At 35.2% G+C, this 20,600-nt stretch overlaps 5 protein-coding genes across 9 annotated transcripts; 2 read left to right on the top strand and 3 right to left on the bottom strand.

The window, feature by feature from the left end:
- Positions 1–95: 95 nt before the first annotated feature.
- On the top strand, positions 96–1,396 carry LOC135797632 (FUN14 domain-containing protein 2-like). Of its 2 annotated transcripts, none has more exons than XM_065310104.1 (2): positions 96–602; positions 955–1,396. In XM_065310104.1, exons 1-2 carry the CDS (start codon positions 246–248, stop codon positions 1,135–1,137), a joined length of 540 nt encoding a protein of 179 aa, XP_065166176.1. In that variant the 5' UTR covers positions 96–245; the 3' UTR covers positions 1,138–1,396. The 2 variants fall into 2 exon arrangements, with proteins under 2 accessions (XP_065166176.1, XP_065166177.1); XM_065310105.1 differs by lacking the exon at positions 955–1,396 and adding an exon at positions 732–910 and having other exon boundaries at positions 97–602.
- Positions 1,397–1,729: 333 nt separating this feature from the next.
- On the bottom strand, positions 1,730–9,449 carry LOC135797630 (protein tyrosine phosphatase domain-containing protein 1-like). 2 transcript variants are annotated; one of them, XM_065310101.1, is made up of 10 exons: positions 9,112–9,449; positions 5,779–5,859; positions 5,438–5,553; positions 4,070–4,192; positions 3,783–3,966; positions 3,196–3,476; positions 3,012–3,140; positions 2,528–2,931; positions 2,324–2,471; positions 1,730–2,264 (listed from the first exon to the last, which is right to left on the bottom strand). In XM_065310101.1, the coding sequence occupies exons 1-10, from the start codon at positions 9,330–9,332 to the stop codon at positions 2,086–2,088; spliced, it is 1,866 nt and encodes a 621-aa protein (XP_065166173.1). In that variant the 5' UTR covers positions 9,333–9,449; the 3' UTR covers positions 1,730–2,085. The 2 variants fall into 2 exon arrangements, with proteins under 2 accessions (XP_065166173.1, XP_065166174.1); XM_065310102.1 differs by having other exon boundaries at positions 2,528–2,916.
- A 122-nt stretch (positions 9,450–9,571) lies between these two features.
- On the bottom strand, positions 9,572–13,902 carry LOC135797626 (BOS complex subunit NOMO1). Its single transcript, XM_065310096.1, is given in 10 exon segments — positions 9,572–10,275; positions 10,352–10,539; positions 10,542–10,603; positions 10,659–10,852; positions 10,911–11,970; positions 12,027–12,676; positions 12,741–12,897; positions 12,965–13,248; positions 13,468–13,567; positions 13,636–13,902. Coding segments are annotated over 10 exon segments (3,447 nt in total). The 5' UTR covers positions 13,776–13,902; the 3' UTR covers positions 9,572–9,663.
- Positions 13,903–14,111: 209 nt separating this feature from the next.
- On the bottom strand, positions 14,112–15,372 carry Chrac-16 (chromatin accessibility complex protein 1). The gene is made up of 2 exons (XM_065309423.1): positions 14,689–15,372; positions 14,112–14,617 (listed from the first exon to the last, which is right to left on the bottom strand). The coding sequence occupies exons 1-2, from the start codon at positions 14,788–14,790 to the stop codon at positions 14,330–14,332; spliced, it is 390 nt and encodes a 129-aa protein (XP_065165495.1). The 5' UTR covers positions 14,791–15,372; the 3' UTR covers positions 14,112–14,329.
- A 104-nt stretch (positions 15,373–15,476) lies between these two features.
- Rab32 (RAS oncogene family member Rab32) lies at positions 15,477–20,567 on the top strand. Of its 3 annotated transcripts, none has more exons than XM_065309421.1 (5): positions 15,477–15,813; positions 19,328–19,544; positions 19,712–19,893; positions 19,949–20,092; positions 20,146–20,567. In XM_065309421.1, the coding sequence occupies exons 1-5, from the start codon at positions 15,811–15,813 to the stop codon at positions 20,257–20,259; spliced, it is 660 nt and encodes a 219-aa protein (XP_065165493.1). In that variant the 5' UTR covers positions 15,477–15,810; the 3' UTR covers positions 20,260–20,567. The 3 variants fall into 3 exon arrangements, with proteins under 3 accessions (XP_065165493.1, XP_065165492.1, XP_065165491.1); XM_065309420.1 differs by lacking the exon at positions 15,477–15,813 and adding an exon at positions 16,872–17,378; XM_065309419.1 differs by lacking the exon at positions 15,477–15,813 and adding an exon at positions 18,295–18,876.
- Positions 20,568–20,600: the final 33 nt, after the last annotated feature.

Below are 20,600 nucleotides of genomic sequence, written 5' to 3'. Positions count from 1 at the left end.
CCTGTTAAATTCTATGTTTAATTTGTTAAAATTGCGATTTTTTATGAGATATTGAAAGATCCTGTATGCGCGACACGCCTGAATATTAGACAACCCTAAATCACATTTGCCCTACCAGCTGATGCGAGTATTCATGTGATTGCGCGACGATACGCAATTAATAAACAAATAAGATACGAAAATAGCGCTTACAAAGCGTCTATTTTAAGTCAATTCGCACATAACGCGCTCGCAGTTGCAAACTCATGCCCATAATAAAGAAGTTCGCCAAGGACAAGAGCAACAAAGTTAGACAAATCATGGACGCCCGACCTGGAGAAGATAAGTCCATCATCGACAAACTCCTCGGCGACATCAGCAAGTCTTCCGCTACGAAACAACTAATCATCGGAACGTCTTCCGGATGGCTCACCGGCTATGTCTTTATGAAAGTGGGCAAAGTCGTGGCGGTTGCCATCGGCGGAGGCATCATCCTCTTACAAGTAGCCAATGAGAATGGCTATGTAAAGATCAACTGGAACAAAGTCAATAAGAACCTGGATAAAGTCGCCGATAAAGTCGAAGAGAAGATAACCGGAGAAGGTCCTTCATGGTCAGATAAGGTATACAATTATTTTCATAATAATACTTGGTTAAATGCAGTCTAAGTATTTGATATAAACCATACTTACACTGTTATTTCACCAGAGCTTTTGTGTATATAAACCAATTTCTTTCCACATGCTTTTCAGATCACTGCCTTTGCTAAAACTCATATGTCTTTCACAACTGGATTTGTTGGTGGAGTTTTTCTTGCATTTGGTTGTGTATAGTGATTAGAAGTTGCAAACTTGCCGAGGAAGGAGAAGCGCATCAATATCCCGTTGTTACCTTAGAAATACAAAACACAATAAAATGAGAATTTTCCAAAGGCAAGCCGTTAGAATGTTAAAACAGTTAGGTGTTTGTTTGCAGGTGGAACGTTTTGTTGATAGGAAAGTGGACCAGGCGGAAAACATCGTGCGCAAGAAGCAGAAGAAGGCGAAGAACTGGTACGACATCAACATTGATGGCGACAACAGTTTTCGAGTGAAAGAATCGCACATTTTCTACGCGTCTTTCGTGGCGGGCCTTTGCTTCGGTTTCGTATCGTCCTAATAATAAAACGGCACTTGTTTATCGTCTACAAGTATGAGAAGTAGTTAAGTTAGTAATATGTACACGATTCGAATATCTTACACGACTTACACCTAACGATTATACTCATGTTATTGCTATTTAATGTTTACTTGTACTTATACATTGACTAAGATAAGGAAAACCTACAATAATGTAGATGTAATTCAGGTTGAATCTTATTTATGTTTATATTCTTTGTAATCAACAACAATATTAGAATTAAACGTTGAATGAAAAATTTACAACCGTTACTGACGCAGGAGACTTACCAAAACTACTCGGGGAGGGCGATGAGAAGACAAAAGAGTTCCAGCTGGACTGCTGGACGATTTTGGTACGCGTTGCTGATCTATATCAGTTAAGTACTTCTAAAAAGTGATAGGGGTAACACTGCTCATGTGTTTACACTTGATCAACCACTTCCCCCCGCCCACTTTTCGCGGGTACTACGCAGGTATAAATCAGTTGCTCGCAGGTTTCTACACATTTGTCGGGCCTGAGTTGTCCAGTGAACTGGATTGTCCACTCCCTTTGCAAGTCTTCCTTTCCACTTCAGTAATAAAAAATCACCAATTGTTTAACTTTGTAATGAACAGTTTTGTGTTATACAACATCATACATCACATATTGAATTAAAAGTTGTGTTGTTATAAGCAAAGCTGTTTTTAAAATATCTTACAGAGTGTTCACGATGTCGAAAAGTAAACAATGTTCTCTAAATATTTCATTTACAACAAAAGTATTTCGAATCTTCCTTCCTTTTCTCACTATTTCTGAATCGTCTTAAGTCTTAACCCAAATGGAATTGTTAGTACACCACATTCACATCGTCGACATGTACACAACAGTCTTCACAATTTGACAAGAGACAATCGACAACAACATCGATACAGAATTTCACATTAAATTTCATGCATTCGTTCATTTTTAATCATGGAAGCCATTTTCCACGTCGGAATCATCATCGTCATTGTAACTCCCACCGAATTCGAATCTAGGGGATGATTTTAACTGTCTGTGATGCAAATCGATGCTGGTTTGTAGACAATTCATAAATTCTAGTGTGCAATGCATTGTTCCATCTCGTAGTTTCTTAAAACCACGACCTAAACATTCAAACATCAATAAAATAACAATTATATTGCAGTTGTATTATTAACAGTACCTGAAGGTATACCTATATCTCTTATTACCACATATTGTTGTGTTAGTGCAGCAAGAAGACGTTTTAATAATGCCTCATTAAGACTTTCATTGGATATCTGCAGTTTACTAACAAATAGAAGCAAATATTCTAAAAGAAACGACGCACTCTATAAAAATTAACAAATTACATTAAAATTCATTAAATAATATAATACAATATCACCTCTTCAATTTTAGTTAAACAAATTTCCGGTTGTTTATAATGGATGACAATTTTTTCTAAGTTTTCCCGATCAAGCACGGGTTTCTTTAAACTTTCCAACCAATCAAACAACATGGCCGCCAATATACCAACGTCATGCAGACTCTCCAACTTCAACCATCCAATTTTTGACCCGTTGATTTGCTCTTCAAGTTGTCGAACTTTTTTCTTCCTTTCATAAGGCAACAAATGCATATCAGCAATAATAAGAGTATCAACAACTTCTCCAATATCATAAACAATGTGAGTTGTTTGATGCGACGCTTTTTCATCTTCAAAAGTTTTGTGCAGTTCCAACGCATGGAAACACTTGTTCTCTATTAAATCTTGCGTTGATTCATCGTCTAATTCTAAAAGGAAATCAACTAAAATTAATTAGATTTAACTAAATTGTACAACAATATAAAATGTAGTGTTTATATAAGGTTATGTATTAAAAGTTAACCTGAAAATGAATCCAGGACATCTGAAGACTCCGATTCGGGGTTGGGACTTGGCGGGGCTGAACTCAAACTCATTATGTCTGAATTACTCGATGAGGGTGAATGGATCGATGTGGGGCTTAAAAAATGTACTAAAAATACATAAATATTAATAAATACACCAAAAGTATTGTTGATATAACTTACAATCTTCCAAGTGACTGTTAAAACTGTAAATACTCTCATGTCGCGTGACACCAGGACCCATTTTCGTGCAAAGAAAATCCGTCGTGTATGGAATATTTGACTGTGGTAGATCTTCAATGTTACACCCAGTGAGTTTCAGGATTCTCTCACAAAGCCTATGCACAATCTTCGGTAGATATTTATAATTCCTCTCTTCGTAACCATGCAGAGCTATTTTCTGTCGTTTGATAAATCTCTGGAGGGTAAACTCGTGCATATGTTTATCTTTCGTACTTTGCTCTCTGAAATTTTTAATTAATATGTGTTATTTATATTATTTTATCTGCAAGTAGTAGTAATATAGTGGTCGATTGTACTTTATAATCAAATAGTGACGCAGGGTTGCGATGGCATGAAAAATTCATGAACGCGTTGAGCTAACAAGTCAATTTAATCAATCGCTATCGGTTTTTCAACTTGAAGTCGAAGAAACTTATTTAGTGCACCCGTTGTATTGTATAGGTATATATAGTATTAAAAAGTGTAAAAAAGCGTTATGATATATTTTGTTGTATTTTTATAACATAGGCAACCAAATGATCACTTACTTGATATAAAACGTGACTAGATTTGGAAGCACGTGGTTTGCGAATTGTCGTACGCACATTATCTGCCCGCGTGTCTGCACTGATCCAGGACGTTTCAAGCGGACATATTTAATGGCGGCGTTCGCAGGCACCCGCAAGGAATAAATCAAGTAACAGGCAATCAACACACCAGTCCTTCCAAGTCCTAAAAATAACAATAAGACATATATTGATTTATTTGTTTTGATTTGTGTTTTTTGTTGTTTATGAGTGTAATATATTTATATCTTGTTTTTGTGTATTTTTACCGGCATGACAGTGAATGGCGACGCGTCCCTCGGTGGCGGCGAACGCCACCACTTTCACCATATTAAGCAAGCCCACTAATGACGCATCGCCGTAGTCCTTCCATGTGAAGTTGTAATAATATACTGTGGAGATAAATTGATTAGTGCATGTGTTATTAAAATCATCCTTGAGACACCAGTAAAGCAGTAAACAATCAATTATTGATTGTTTTGCACAATGAAAATAGGTAGAACATGTAAAAGAACACAATAATTATCGGGAGACATATTTCGATGGATAATAAATAGCGTGTTGGGTGCAGTATATTGATTTATATTAATTATTTTAAAAGCTCATTTTAATCCTGAGCATTGACGTATGTAAATATCGATTTATAATAAGCGTGGATATTATATTTGATGTATCCTGCAATTGCTTATTATATTTTTTGTTGTAAGTTGTAATTTAGAATTAAAAAAGCTTCTAAAAATGAATAAACGTAATTAATAAATCATTTTTCAATCAAAAACACTAAAAAACGGCTTTTTAGGAAATCATTAACCTATATGCTTGCAAAACGGAAATACATGTCAAAAATTGTACCCAGAAAAGTTAATAATCAGTGAAAAAGCATAAAATTAATAATGTTTACATAGATTGATTAAAATTACATCGATTCATTGACACCTAGATGCAATTACTATATTTCTTCTTTTAGGTTATAATTTAATAGCTATATTTTAATAGATGGCATCACTATAACTTTTATATCTTTTAATTTATGCGCTGTCAATGAAGTCTATTATGCTAATGTCAAGAACTCAATACTTAATACTTGTATCAATCAATCACGCAATTTTCCGCTCGGCGTCTTGAATAATGCACGGCGTTTGTGCATGCGACGGTTTAGAGTATTTTTTTAAGCTGGAAATTTGATTGCCACGCGATTATTATCCGCCACGAGTTGGTTTTCTGACGGCGCGCGTGTTTCATAATCATTCCAATAATCCATGTCAGTTTGGTCGTCAATAAAGTTTTCTTGTAGTATACTACAGTAGTTGTACAAACTATCAATCACTTTCCGAAATATCATCAACAAGAAAATTGATTATGTAAAAGAAAAAAATTTTAAATATTAATAATCTTCAAATTTAATCTAAAAATTATGAGATATGCAACTAAATATACATTTAGCATGCATTGAAGGTTAATATACAAATAAATAAACTATTTTTATATATAACGGAATAAAAATAATTCCTGATTACATTTTCTTTACGCTTTCATTCAGTTAAGCAAAAGTTTTCTGCCCATTAAGCATTATGAACCAACGCATCATGATTACTTTTTTATGATGTTCTACGTTTGTTTTTTTCTACAGTACTTACTATTATTTTCCATAAATATATTGGGATCATATGAGAAACCTGTGTCTTCCAAGGGTTGACCGCAGCTGGCGTGCTCCTTTGGGCATTGCAGATTAATTATGGATTTTATTCCGAGGCTGTAGTTGTAGTTTTAATATCGTTATCGAGGGTTTTATCGGCACGCAGCAAGGAAATGGCACATGGAACAGCACGAAACAGTTAAACATGAGCATTTAAGTTTTCAAAATGGCTGAGTATTCAATTACGCAGTTTTTAAATGAAAAATATAAAAATACTAAAAGTAATCTTTATAAAAATGAATGATGTTTATGTTTTTGAGGGTGGAAAGTATTTTGTTTCACCTGTGAAATTGTTCGATGATGTTCTTTTGTATAATCAGGACGGTGCTTGGCCGAGCCATCGCCAGGATGTTGTCGGTTATCCTATAAAGAAAAACAATTGCACATTGATAGTATCACTCACAGACGATTTGGAAGTTCACTCAAGTTTTGAAGCGTAGCGTATGATTTTTGAAAGCTATTAAAAGTCACGCTCACTTTAAAATGACTTCAGAAGTTAATAAACGTAATTAATAACTCATTTTGTGAATAAATCACACTCAAAAACAAGAAAAACAAATTTTTAGGAAATCATTAGCCTATATTCCAGCAAAACGAAAATAAATGTCTAAAATTGCTCAAAAAACGACAATAATCAGTTAAAAGCCCTAAATTCAAAAAAAAAAAATTATAATTTTTTTATATATTTTTAAAATTGTATTGATTCTAATCCAATAAATAATTAAATATGTAATCTTAAAACACTTAAAACACTCACTTAAAAATACCTTCAAAGGTGAATAAACGTAATTAATAATTCATTTTGCACACAAGAAACACCAAAAAGAACCATTTTAGAAAATCATTAACTTATACGCATGTAAAACAGAAATAAATGTTTAAAAATGCCCTCAAAATCATTAAAAACTCTAAAAACCGAAAAATTAATAATGTTTGCCAACATTTTTAAAAATACATTGATTCTCAATAAATAAACAATGAACTAATTAAGTATTCAAGCCCAAAACACACCCCCTGATATTTCCACGGTTATTTTCTTTCATTATCATACATATACAAACACAATGGGTGTAAGAAAACGTGTAAATTCCGCTCCACTTTTCTCCGCCATTAAATTGCCTATTACTCTACATTGAAACATTTAAAAAACCGTCACAACCCACAAGCTATACGTGTAACTTTATAATACCCTAGTTCCCCGGTGTGTTTTCGTGCATTGCATTCAGTTTTTCGCTACAATCACCCTCTGAGATCTAGCAAAGTCTCGCAAAGCCTTTAAAACAAAGCATGCATTAACATAAATACTCTGCATTACGGCGCGACACAAAATTGCACGCATTCGAAGTGGTTAAAGGTTTTCTCCGCCTCGCTTTGGGATATTATTAACGACGCATGAGGAAAATAAGCAAATTGCGCAGCGTTTACCATTGCGTGTACCATTTTACCATTATATAATATTCAAATAATAAAAATGTCTTTTGGGAGTTCCTGACAAGATATCTAGATGATCTAAATAGCCTTTGTGTATTTTAGGTTATCCTGTTGTTTGACATGAGTCATTTGAGGTTAGATTACTGTTTATTTACCTAGTCGCGTGTAAATTGAGCCGCACCTAGTTTTTCTAATCAACTGGGTAACTAGACACCAAAAAACGCTAATGAAAGCAAACAGCAATTAATTTTATTAATTTATTTCGCTTTGTTTGCAATCGAGAGTTGAAAAACGTTATTGAATGTAATAAAAAAGAAAAATAAACAAACATGACATTTACGCGCGAGTAGCCTGAACTTTATCGAATTATAAACTACAATTTTATTGTGTAGATGTTTAAATTAAAGATGGCGTCGCCCGCACACGCCATTTTAATTTTTAGTACTGTTTTTTATAGCCACTCTGTCGTTTTATGAGTAATGTTAATCAGATAAAATAATTTTATCTTTTTTCATGTTTAATTCGTGTTTACCAGGAGATAGCGTGTATTGTAGGTTAGAATTCCGTTGAACTTGACCTGACATGCAGTTTATTGCAGTGCATATCATACATTGTCAAGGAGCAAAGAATACAGAAGCATGCATCGATAGACATATAACTAAAATACAAATAAAAGCATTTGTTCAGTGTTAGAAGGCGAGGCAATTGATCGATTCCACTTTCAATTTTACATGCGGTGAAGCATATTATGTCCCCTTTTTTTTTACTGAAATGTCGCAATCATTAAGTATGATTGAATGTAAATCGTTTGAATATTATCAAGTTTATATAAATAAATTTGAAAACAATTGAATTTAACCTCCGAAACAAATTGTTCTATGAATAATTTATAATCTGGTATAAAAAGAACCGTTTCAACTATTTATAATCACACTTCACGAGCGTGTTTTTGTTTTCCTTTCGCGAAAACGAATTTATTTAGTGAAACAAGGTCACCATTAACTTATTAATGATAAATAAGCTCTAAAACAGCCGAAAACACTTTAACAATGAATAAATTTCGTTTAAACGTGTTCTCTAGACTAAAATAGAGGTTAATTTACACTTTTTGAATAGCTTACCAAAATATATTTACATAGGCAACCACTTTTTCAATTGTGGTTTGAAAATGTTTGTGAATGACGTAAAATAAACACTTTTCATGCAATTTCACGTAAAAATTGCTGTGTTGCAATGCAGTAAATTCTAGCTGGAAACATGCATGTCGTGCACATTGTTTTTCCCATTTTTAAAATGATTTATACCCCTAAATTAATATGAAAAGTCAAAACCAATAACACTTTGAGTGCGGTCACTCAAATTACGGCAAAACGCGTGACTTCCACGCCGCCATTTTATCTGATGGCGTTCTTTCAAGTTGGTAAATTTCGTGCGGTAAATATAATGACACCTCGCGTGGTTTTCGATATTTTTCAGAAATGAACCTAACAAGAAATGAGCATTAAAGTTTTATTTAAACTGCGCTCGCGATTTGATAACAGGCATAATTGATGGTCATGAGTTCATGACTAGTGCAACAGTCAGTTTGCACGCATTGTTTTTAATAACTAGGTGAAACTATTTAATTCCTCACGTGTCAGGCGCGGTGGAATGTGTGACAGGAGCGTGTTTATCGTCCTTGCACTTGCAAGCTTTATATTTCGTGTGTGGTCGCACTGTCACAATCTGATAAATCGATAGTTTTATTGATATTGGCCACTAATTGCCGATTTCAGTTTTGTTCTCGTGCATATTTTATCAGGAGAGCATGGAAAGTGACTTTCTAATCGCAAAATTCATATTTTTGAAAAAACTTATTTTGTTGTCCTTTGAGCGCCATTTTAAATTAAAAAAAATATATTCAAAACTATCTCAAAGTGACATACAGTTGAATCCCGGTAATCCGACAATCACTTTGCAGGGCAGTGTCGGATGAGCGAATTTGTCGGATTATAGAAAAGTGCTTAAGACCCCTTACAGTCCGGAACTTTTTACAAAAAAATACCTTTTAAATCCGTCAAATTACAAATCCTAAAGTACAAATGGCATATGTCCATGTCGGATTACAAGGTTTGCCGGATTAAGCTGTGTGCGGATTACCGACGTTTCACTGTATTTTGTCTTTTGGCCAAAATGTTTACTCACCAATTAGAATAAAGTCCGTGCAAAGCCAAATTATCCGCCGTCCAGTTTTCAGGATTCTCATACTTGCAGTTGGTCCCACCGCAAAAGACGCTGCACTGAATCCCTTGCGGCGTTAACCGGCGAATATGATCCGAGAGCTTGTTATAATTCGCCGTGACCATATCATTCGCACCTGTTGGCGACGTCGGCGAGCGCGCATCGTTCGCACCCGGTGCGTCCATGTTGGCGGAGGCACCGCGCGGGACTAATCGCGTTCACAACAACGACCAAACAAACTTCGCACGCGAGCCGCACGGCGTCAACTGACTGTATATCAAAGGCGCACAGACTTTATGGCTTGAATTTTCGTGCGCATGGCTACAGGACTATACAGACATACAAACATACACAGAATCAACGAAATTTTCGTGCCGCACACGACTCGCACGCATTAATATCAAATTGAACCATCTACAGAGGGTTGTAATAGATTTTTCCGTTTTAATTCCATTGCAATTCGATGGCAACAATAAAAAATGAACATAAAGTCTTCTAAATACTAATACTACTTACTTAAACCCGCTTTGACTTAACTTTCTTCTTGGGAGCATTGATATTCTCCACGATTTTCTCAATTTCTGCATCGGCTAAGTGATGCTCAGGCGTTGCAGTCTTTACTTTTGTCAAAGCCATCGGACTTTGAAGATTAAAGTTATTTTTTAGAAAATCGACGATTTTGTCAACATTATACGCGGCTAACATAAGTCCGAAAACAAAGACTAACGTCGATGTGGACACCTGTTTAATCTGCTGCTCAGCCACGTGAGTATGCGCAGTAAACTCTACCTCAACAAATTTATAACTTGTATCCGCAGTGAATGACTTTACAGTCGATTTACCCAATAAACCGCTATTAGAGGACTCCAATTGTATGGAGTAGACTTTCCCGTCTAAAGGAATAGAAGGTGTGGATAACATGATGCCGATATTATTATCAGCAGCGACTTTATACGTGTCGACTTTAAGGTTATGAACGAGCCCAGCTGGAGCTGATTCGCGGGTGATTTTCAATCGTAGACTGCGGTAGTGGTCAACGTTGGCGGTGAAAACTTTAACGTAGACGTCAACGTTACTCGCAGGTCGGAAGACGATAAGGCGGAGATCAGTCAAATCTTCAGTAACTTTCTGTTCAAACAAAACATATAATCATATTATAAGTTATACTAAACTAATTTATAGGTTAAGTTATGTTATAACCTACATCAATAGTGATGGCATGAGGAAGGACACGTTCAATCACATCGTTTTCTTGTAAAGATGCTTTGACAGTGATACGATAAGCGCAGTAGGGAATCAAACCACGAATACGGAAGTTACCCAGATGGTCAGTCGTTGCTTCTTCGGCAAGTTCCGTGCAATTATTAATACCGCTAGCGACAACGACCATGTCTTTTCTGGCGTGCTGGCAAGGGTTACAACTTGACCATAAGCGCTGTGAGCCACTCGTTTACCTCTGTAAAATATGGCGTTATAAAACAAAAATAATGAATAAGGCTTGAATTACTAACCTTAAAACAACTTTCTCAGTAGCGCCGTTTAAAACATTGATACTTTTCGATGCAGGTTCAAATGAATACTCTTTCATCATCGGTTTTAAGAAATATTCACTCGGTGATAAACTACCAAAGATGATTACTCCTTGTTCGTCAGTTTGCATGTTACTTCTGTAACTTTCAGCTCCGGATAACGACAGCAGCGCCCCCTGTTTAGAAAACATATTAATATTGCGGTTATCTTAATTTTTTTTAAATAATATTTACCTGTAATGGCGCCTTGGTGTCTTTGTCAACCACTTCAACAATAATCTCAGCTAATTTCTTAGCGGAAAAATCACCGGAAGCATTGGGACCGTCCAAAATATACGAATCTTTCGTCGCGGTAACTTCATAAGTCTCCGCATCATCTAGCGGAGGAAATTTGTATTTGCCCTCTGCATCAGTCTCCTCTGTCAAAGTCAACGCTCCGCCTGTGACGGTAATAACCACGCCTTTCAACGCAGGCGTAACACGCCCCTTGAAAACTTTTCCCTTCTTTGCGAAAAATCTACCACCTAAATTAACGCAGTCTTCTTCTCCATTAACAGACAATACCGGCGGATTGTAGAATACCGTATCGGATTGTGGTGTTAAAATCACTTTGTCACTTGGATTCAGATACAATTCCAAACTATACGTCTTCTTCGCAGCGTTATACTTCAATTTATCATGCAGAGTTTTAACGTTATCAATGTTAGCCTCAATTATAAGATCGCCTAAATTCTCTTTGGCGTCGATATCAAGTGTCACCTTGTGTTTTAACGCTGTGAGGACAATTTCGTTGATATCTTGAGTTGTTTTGTAGTCCACTACATCCGATTCATATTTATGGCAACTGTCAAGTTTGAATTTATAGTTGCCAGGTTGTGGGACGCAGTGTTGTGAAGTACCTTTAGGGATTTGAATTGTTTTACCATCATAAATGACGGATGTATCATGCGTGGAAATAAAAGCAATGGCGTATCCAGTGTTAATAAACGCAGGCGCAGTCCACGTGGCGTTGGATACTTGCGCGGTGTGTTCATTGGCTTGCCAACAAAGACGATTTGAAGACAGTGTAATTCTGTATTCACCAGGCCGGATATCCGAAACGGTGTATTTTCCATCAATCACATTGGCGATCATTTCATCCGCTTTGTCTACTGGACGCAAAATGACTTTAAGTCGTTTACAGTCTTCCTGATTGATGCAATTCACGGTTCCACTGACGGTTACTTTCAATTGCGAGAAGATAATGTTTGAAAGTGGAGCGTTTACTTCAATAGTTTGCATTAGAGGGAAAAATCTGTCAAAAATAAACATATTTAACCTCACATAACTTTAAAATTTATGAATACTTACTGTAATGCTTTGTCTTGAACATTCACTTGTACTTGATACCGTCCCTTCGACAAAAACTCACAAAACTCGCCAGTTGCCCCATCAGACTGCACTTCTAAATGGGTAGTTGATCCCATTTTAGTCATTAATACAGAATGTCCCTCCATTTTGTCGCTGATGACAGCGCCGCATACTTTAAACGCTGTCGGCGTAATCGTTGGGAATACACTCGATGTTGGTGACAATTTAAACGCTACAGTACCAAATTCGTAGTCTTCAGCTTGTGCTTTCAAAGTATGTTGGCCAGGCTTCACTTTTTCTACTTTAAACGATCCGTCAGCTTTCGTAACAAAAGTTTGTTTGTCATCTAGTGTAACAGTAACGCCACCTAGCGGCTTATCGCCTACTTTTACGTATCCAGTCGCGGTTAAACCAACAATATTGAAGTCTTTGTTTAATTTTACCGAGTCAAGTTGTACTTCGAACTCAATGCTAGTGGGTTCGAAATGGACGGGTTGTTCCATGTAAGGTACCAGTTTATATTTCCCAGTGGAAACGGTAGGAAACAGAAAAACGCCATCTTTGTCGGTCACCACGTGACACGTGGGTTTGGCACCTTTGTAGCCCGTAGGGATGGATGTTTGGCACTGTTCTACTTTAGCATCAGGAGTCTAAATATTGAAATTAATTTTGAAAATAATAAAATTTCAAAAAACTAATTTTTTGTAGTATTACCTGTGAAAATAGCAAAACTTTGGCACCAGCGACAGCAGCGCCGTCTATTTTGACGTAGCCCCTGACATCATAACCTGCTACGGAAAGTACGCCATCTTGTAAGTTGGTGTTACCCTCTTTAACAGTAATGGAAACTTTATCATTTACAAATTTCCATCTGGAACATAAGTAATAGTGGCAAATTAAGTTTATGTTCTATTTAAGAATTATTTAAGATTTTTTACTTTTCGTGACTTGCAACAATTGTATGCTCGCCAGGATAAACTGGAGTGAAAACAAAGACACCCTTGTTATCAGTGAGAGTATCTCTGACTTCGTTTTCGGAGATTAACTTCACTTTAATGCCGGCTGGACCAATACTGCTGCCATGACTCAGCACTTTTCCGGCAATACCGAAGCCTTTGAAGACAAAATTAATGTCTTTTCCTTTGGAGCACAAGTCTGATTTGCCATCAACTGAGATGTCTATCTTATTTGGTGTGAAACTCCAGCCTGGAGGCGGTTCCAACTATAAAAACAATAGTTTTAAGTTTAAAAAACAGCAATTCTTGTAAAATAAATCAGTTACAGTAGCTAGGTTTTAATAAATAACAGATGAAAACATAATTTTTATGAATCTCTATTAAAATTAATCAATAAAATGAATGAAAAATCACTGATAGAAGCAAAATTAGTAAGCATATACCCTCACTTTGTAATTTGTAGAGCAATAAAATAAACTATTTACCTGTAATGAATAATCTCCCTTATCATAAAGTGGAATGAAGTAATACCCAGTTTTGGGAGCACAATTTGTCTGGTCTTTCACAACGCCTTGCTTGGTAACTCTGTAAAACACGTCACATTTCAGTAATTAAATTTCCTGTGACTTGTTGTATGTAAGCTGCGTACTTACAATTTAATTAGAACTTTGGAAAAGTCGATTTGTACATGGCTCTTCAGGAAGCCGCCGCAGCCTAGCAGCTCATCACCGCTAGTAAGCACAAATAAATGAACGGCAGCGAGAAGCCAGCCGTATTTCGCGCACATTATCATTCAGAAATCGGTGAAATTTTCACTCCGGTGCGTGAAATTATTAAATTACCCAGTGACTAGAAGCACAGGAGCGAACCACAACTTGCATACACTCGGCAAACTCGGCCACATGATATGACATGACGTTTTCCGTCAAGTACTGTCAGAATTAAGAGGAAACAGTTGGAAGCTTTGCATAAAAACGCGTACCGCACCGCGGGATTATTTCTTAGTTCAAAATAAATCCGCTAGATGACAGTTTTATATTCCGTGGCAAAAGTTTAAGCTACGAACGTGGTGAAAACTTGAACTATTATCATCGCCATCGCAATAAGTTTATAACAACAAATCTCAAAATTTTCAAAAATACATAATTTATCTTGTAAAAAAATATTTCATAATAATTACATAGCATTAACACTAAATCTGTGATAATATACATAGTATAAAGCACATTTCACCTACAAAACAGTGAATTCTATTTGTATTGTTACAATAACTTAACTAAAATGAAATAATTTATACCAATTATACTAAAACTTAATATAAAATTAACTTAAAAGACACTGTGAGGGCTATTTGCCTTCACTACCAGCATCACTGCCAGTCTCATTAGATGCAGAGCTACCTTCTTCTTCAGAATCATCAGTTGTTCCAGATTCAGAACTAGTGCCTTTCTCCTTCTTCCTCATCATTTCTTTATATTCTCTAACAGTAATCTTCTTAGGAATCATATATTCCAAAAAACTATATCTACTATCCTTATGAACAACATTAACTAAGTTGTTATAGTTTAATTTGCTACTGGATGAGTTCTTTAAGTCAGCATAACCAGCAAGAGCCAATTCTTTGATGAATAACTCCTAAAAATTGAGTGTTAATGTGCAGAAATTGAAGATAACCATTAAATAAGTTGATTTTGACTTTAACTTACTGTTGCTCGACTAGTGAGTAAAACAGCTTCTTTACTGATGGAATCAGCACCGTCTGTTGTTTTCATGATAGTTTTTGTACGAGAAATTGATAAGTGAGCCATTTTGTAGTGTATTTTTTTTTTTAAATTGGTTTAATTTAGATAATATTGAAGAAAACCTTCGAGAACTTGAGTTGTTAACCTTCAAAAATATTTCCACAACGGTTTTAAGAGATTTTAGGCGCTTGTTGTGCTTCTAGTTCCAAGTTATGGCGTTGCATCTGCTTTAAATGGCGGTAGTATTCAATTTTAAACTATTTTTCACCAAAAACTTGGATATTATCAAAATAAAACATAAATTTTACTCAATATTAATGAATATTAATTAATCAATGATATATTTATGGTTTGTACAATTTTTAGTGTTTATTTCTGTTTAAATAAGTAAAAATCACCAAAAACAAAAGATGTTTATTCTCCGATTGTCTTTTTTTAATGACGCCATTTTGTCACAGATGGAAACTATGCAAATCTATATTTAATGATAATTCAGCGAATACCCAACCGATTTTCACGAATTAAACGCTGAAATGTAGCCGCTCTCACCGCGCATCGATTTTCAGCAGATTCCTGCCTGAGCGCATCGACGCGACAGCACGCCGGCCACCGGCTGCTCGTGCTGCGTGCTTATCATGCCGCCTGCGTCTCGTCATGTTATCAGCGGCTCGTCGGCGCACGCCATCGCCGACCATCGTCGGAAAATAACTAAATAACACCGAGAGGCCGCGAGACTGCGAGCACACACCGTGCGCCGCATACCGTCGTCCCACACATGCGTTAATTTGATTCGCGATCACAGCCACGAAAAATCTAGTCGTTAAATATTCACATTACTTAAAACAACACATCTACAACATTGTAGTTGGTGACATTCGTGATATTAACATTAACATATAGTTTTGATAAGTGAATTTCTGACATTTGGACATTTTTATTGTCAACAAATTAAGTACTTCAAGTACATAAAAATGGTTTTACGGTGACGTGCAGCCAACACGCGTCGTTCTAGTCAGAGTGCAGTTTTTTAAGTGTACAAAACTTGTTTTTATTCAAATTGTGCGTGTTTTATCAACAATTATTAAAATGGTAAGTTTAAAATTAAATTTTCTAATAATAATTGTAATATTTGTTTGTATATTTATGTATTATACAAGTTGTATTTACTTTTATGCTGTTCTCGACTCATTGCACGCCACCACTGCAAATAAAAGCGAAATAAAATATTTATTGATTGATAAGTCGCACAATATAAACATTTATTGCTTGTAAACATTGTTAACTACGTAATGGTTGATAATATTCCGACGCTAAGTTTCCATCAGTGGAAAAAATTGAAGAAATCAATAAATTTATTAACGGAAAAGTTATTTTAAGATAAATCAAATCACTGAGATACAACGTACGTGGTGATAATTGTTGAAACTCAAACAGAGCACAATATTAATGTATGAATCATTATCACAACATTACTATCTAAATCTACAGTGATATTTATGATAATTATTGAGATTTTTATCAGTAAGTCGTAAATTTGGAAGAAAATTAATGAAAAACCATTTTATCAACCGAGATAACTGAATACTTTGTTTGTTTATTATTAGTTATGTGATTACAGTTTAAAATGTGTGTCAAAATTTATTATTGCTATCAATTTTTCTTAATAAGGTCATAAAAATGAGGTTAGGTCAATATAAACATATACTTGACGCTTATGTGTACATTGGGTTGCATACTTTGAGATTGCACTCAGATTTCGCTAAAAATACGCAATAAATCTTGTTTTTTACCAGTTTAAGATGTGAATCTTTGCGATACCAGTTGTTCTAATAATAAATTAACATATTTGATGCTTCATTAATTTTTGGGGCGTCTGCGGTTGATAAAAGGTCACTGAACTCAATCAGTATCTCGAAATATGCAAAAATAAAACGTATAAATCTAATATCCTCGTGATTTTTGACAAATTGCATCATTTAATGCGTATTTTTATAAAATTTTGTTGATGACGAATGTGCCTGCGGCTTGTTTGCCGATCGAAACTTATCGATTAGAATTGTATGCTGCGTCGTAATCGTCAACAGACGATATACGATAAGAGAGTAAAAGAGTACCGATTGACATTAACGACAGTTCGACAGTAACGAGAATTGTTATTTCTACCATCCCGCAAGCCAACATAACAAACAAGCACATTAACGCTGCTCGAGTATTCACTTTATTCAAGGATCAGTTCAGCATCGAATCGATTCGCAGTTGATGTAAAAGCAACGCAAAAACAGCACATAAATATTATACCAGTGAGAGTGTACTCAGAAAACTAAACAAAGATTAAATTTAGTGTGAAATTGTTGTGGAAATTGATCGAAAACAAAATGGTAGAAGAAATTTTGATGAATAATGTAACAACCAAAAGTTCCGGTTCGTCGGGGAATTCAAATGGCGGTGTGAAAAGAAATTTAAGTCGGCGGTCACGTGGCGAACGCACGCGAAGACGACAGAGATATCTGCAATCACAGAATATAACCGATGATGACGACGATGACGAGTCGCAACCGTCAGATACAGTTAATAATAACTGCGCAAAGTGTGGCGGCCATCTTGAACACAAAACATGTGTTCGACGGAGTTGTCAATCGGTAAATCACAGTAATGTAAGTTATAGAAGTCAAAAGCATCAAAATTCCATTTTTAATTAGTTTAAAAGCACATAAAATAGTAAATTAAGGAATTTTAAAGGTTATTGTATTATTGGTTGCCTATAAGGAATATTTCAGTAGACTACTGTCATTAATTTATTGTAAAATTCTTAAATACTTTAAAAAAAGAACAAAAACATATAAAATATAATTTATTTTGCATTTCGGGTTTGTGTGTTGTTGGTTGCCTATGTAAAATATTCCAATAGACTACCAACTATGCTAAAAAATCTTAACTCACATAAAGTTACAGTAAAATAAGTTAAAAGCTACGAAAATGTCTAAAATATAAATGATCTAGTGTTATAGGTTATTGCCCTGTTGGTTGCCTATATAAAATATCCCAGTAGGCTACCAACTAAATACTTATGTACTAATATTAATTATATTAACGGTAAATACGTGATTCTGTTATCATAGCGATAAAATAACCAACGCAGTGACTTTTTTATATTAGTACTTGATGTAGATACGCTGATACGCTGATATGCCAATTCTCAATAGACAAATTATTGATTTCATACACTTTTGTGGCTTTACTTAGCGACAGACACTGAGGAAACGATACTAGTGCTAGACGGAAGTGTATTCAGGTGCAACGAATATCGGTTTCCCTATAATTACACTTTTGTGGCTTTTCAACGCTGATTTTCACCATAATATCAACAAAACACAAAATAAACATTAGAAAAGTTAAAAGTTTAATAATATTTATAATGAATTAACATTTTTAGTGCTTTAATTGATTAATTTTTAATTACTTAACATATTTTGCTCTTAATTTGATCTTTGCGTAATTTAATCCTTTAATTTTGCGTAGTGGGGAGGTTTGTATGAAACTCACACAGGTAATACTATAACTCAGGTGAGTTTCTCATTATGTCTCGTAATTCTTTACGCGTCGCACGTTGTTCCATTACATTTGCGTCTCAAAATGAAAGAAGACGATACGCAAAACATTAAAAAATCAAAACTTAAAAAATCGACGAGTAGTGGTTCTTCTTTTATTAAGAAATTAAAATTGAAAGGTTCGCAAAACCAAAAGAGTGGAGTTTCCACACCGAGTATTTCTTCGTCTGTGGAGAGTGAAGAGAAAGCTTCCTCTTTACCCGAGGAGGATACCATTGATAACGTGAGGAGGCAGTCGCCGGACGGGACCGCCTCCGATACAAATCTCACTGACAATTGGAAGTCGGCCGAAAATTTGACGCTAGATTCAGAGGAAGCCACGAATACAGAAGACGCTAAATTGAGCAGGAGTCAAGTAAACGTCGAGATTGTACAAGTGCAAAATTATACAGAAGAAAAACAGGAAGATAAAAAGAAGATTAATAAAAATAAAAGTGTGGAGGTTGAAAAAATCAAAAAAGAAGTCTTAAAGGAAAGAATCAGATCTTTAGAGGATATTCAAGCGATGCCTGCGTTTGGAGAATTGATTGTTGATACAAGAGTGGTAAAAATATTAAATTTGTATAAGTGTAGAATAAGTTGCATAACTTTAGGCGTCATAAAAATAAGTTTCGTCTATTTTAGTGCGCTGAGTCTGAAATTTAATATTCGTGTTATTGTTTTTGTAACTTAAGCTACTTGTTAAACAAATATTGCCTTAGGTATTGTTTGCATGCTGTATTTTACCATGTAACATTCAACTGCAGTTCAGATTGCAGTGCGTTTTGTATTTCATGTATTTCATAAATCAATCGTGTCTACTACACGCATTGCACGCACGCATGACTCGAGTTCATGTGTAATGTTTATTGAGCTCAAAAAGTGATGATAAATTATTGTCACTTTGAGATAGCGGAGGTCTTAGTGTCAACTTAATATTACTTACTTGCGTTTACTTTAAACTTATAAAGTTAAATAATCTGATTATGATTATGTTTGTATTTTTTCTGTTGCAGTCCAATAATCTTAGTGCTTCCAAGCCAACGAAAGACCACTTGTATAAAATCCTCGTTATTGGTGACCTAGGGGCCGGAAAGACCTCCATTATCAAGAGATATGTCCACGATTTTTTCTCGCAGCATTATCGGGCTACAATCGGCGTGGATTTTGCGCTGAAGGTGTTACATTGGGATGCCAACACTGTGATTAGGTTACAGTTGTGGGATATTGCAGGTAAAACATGATTATTTCCTATCAAAAAAACAAAATTTATAAAATTGCAACGCTTTAGTAATAAAATAACCAAAATATGTATGCAACCCATTATACACTACTTAGTTATGTTGCTGCAGGTTAATTCAAAATACCACTTCAAAAACTGTTTTATTTTGTGTTTTAAGGACAAGAACGATATGGAAACATGACAAGAGTGTACTACAAAGAAGCAGTGGGTGCCTTTATTGTTTTTGATGTAACTAGATCCAACACATTTGAGTCTGTGTCAAATTGGAAGGCGGACTTGGACTCCAAAGTGCAACTCCCTGATGGATCATCAATTCCATGTGTTTTATTAGGAAACAAGGTAAATATTTACCAAAATTACCATTCTGTACCTTATTTCATATTAATTATTGTAGTGTGATCAACAAAAGGAAGGAATTGTTAATAATCCCAACAAAATGAACGAATTCTGCAAGGAGAAAGGCTTCTCTGCTTGGTTTGAAACCTCAGCCAAAGAAAATGTCAACGTGGAGGAAGCAACAAGATCATTAATTAATGAAGTAGGTTCAATATTATTCATGTTTCAACTGACTTCGATTGTGGATTGTTTCAGATCTTAACCAATGATGTAATAAATGCCAATCATAACCAAAGAGACAGAGAGCAATTCACATTAACAAATAATAAAAAAGACGACGAGAAGAACCAGAAATGCTACAAGTGCTGAATTTGCGCAAGCACTCAATCTCACCATCATTATTCACAACGTGAAATGCGTAAATGTAACTTCGAACGAAACAAATGACAAATGCCTGATTCTGACTGAACTTATGCACTGAATTGAGTGATTCGCGTGCTTTTACAACAAATGAACACCACGGTTCAGATTAATTAATGCCTTAAATATACATGACTATTGAATTTACTCTACTTTTGTATCGATATACTTGTCAGTAAAACTGTAATGCTTAGTTTATAGCGAATATGTATTGTTAATCGAGATTTAAATAAAATTTATTATTCTTACCGAAATAATGCGGAAAAGATGCTACACGGCGTCGTGTTTGT

Source organism: Atheta coriaria, unplaced genomic scaffold (assembly GCF_025399875.1).
Source record: "Atheta coriaria isolate IRGN ID8LTWV9N9 unplaced genomic scaffold, Caltech_Dcor_3.1 hic_scaffold_8_pilon, whole genome shotgun sequence".
NCBI lineage: Eukaryota > Metazoa > Arthropoda > Insecta > Coleoptera > Staphylinidae > Dalotia > Dalotia coriaria.
Note: the sequence above shows the minus strand (reverse complement) of the source record. Positions and strands in the feature narration are given on the sequence as shown.

Excerpts from the sequence above, each read along its gene's own strand:
- Chrac-16 (XM_065309423.1), bottom strand. The coding sequence starts at position 14,790 with ATGGCTCACTTATCAATTTCTCGTACAAAAACTATCATGAAAACAACA. Across the intron at positions 14,618-14,688 it reads TACTCACTAGTCGAGCAACA|GAGTTATTCATCAAAGAATT; the intron begins GTAAGTTAAAGT and ends CTCAATTTTTAG.
- LOC135797632 (XM_065310104.1), top strand. The coding sequence starts at position 246 with ATGCCCATAATAAAGAAGTTCGCCAAGGACAAGAGCAACAAAGTTAGA. Across the intron at positions 603-954 it reads GTCCTTCATGGTCAGATAAG|GTGGAACGTTTTGTTGATAG; the intron begins GTATACAATTAT and ends GTTTGTTTGCAG.
- LOC135797630 (XM_065310101.1), bottom strand. The coding sequence starts at position 9,332 with ATGGACGCACCGGGTGCGAACGATGCGCGCTCGCCGACGTCGCCAACA. Across the intron at positions 5,554-5,778 it reads ATCATCGAACAATTTCACAG|CCTCGGAATAAAATCCATAA; the intron begins GTGAAACAAAAT and ends CTACAACTACAG. Across the intron at positions 2,472-2,527 it reads GTTTAACTAAAATTGAAGAG|AGTGCGTCGTTTCTTTTAGA; the intron begins GTGATATTGTAT and ends TAATTTTTATAG.
- Rab32 (XM_065309419.1), top strand. The coding sequence starts at position 18,358 with ATGAAAGAAGACGATACGCAAAACATTAAAAAATCAAAACTTAAAAAA. Across the intron at positions 19,545-19,711 it reads ACAGTTGTGGGATATTGCAG|GACAAGAACGATATGGAAAC; the intron begins GTAAAACATGAT and ends TTGTGTTTTAAG. Across the intron at positions 20,093-20,145 it reads CAAGATCATTAATTAATGAA|ATCTTAACCAATGATGTAAT; the intron begins GTAGGTTCAATA and ends GGATTGTTTCAG.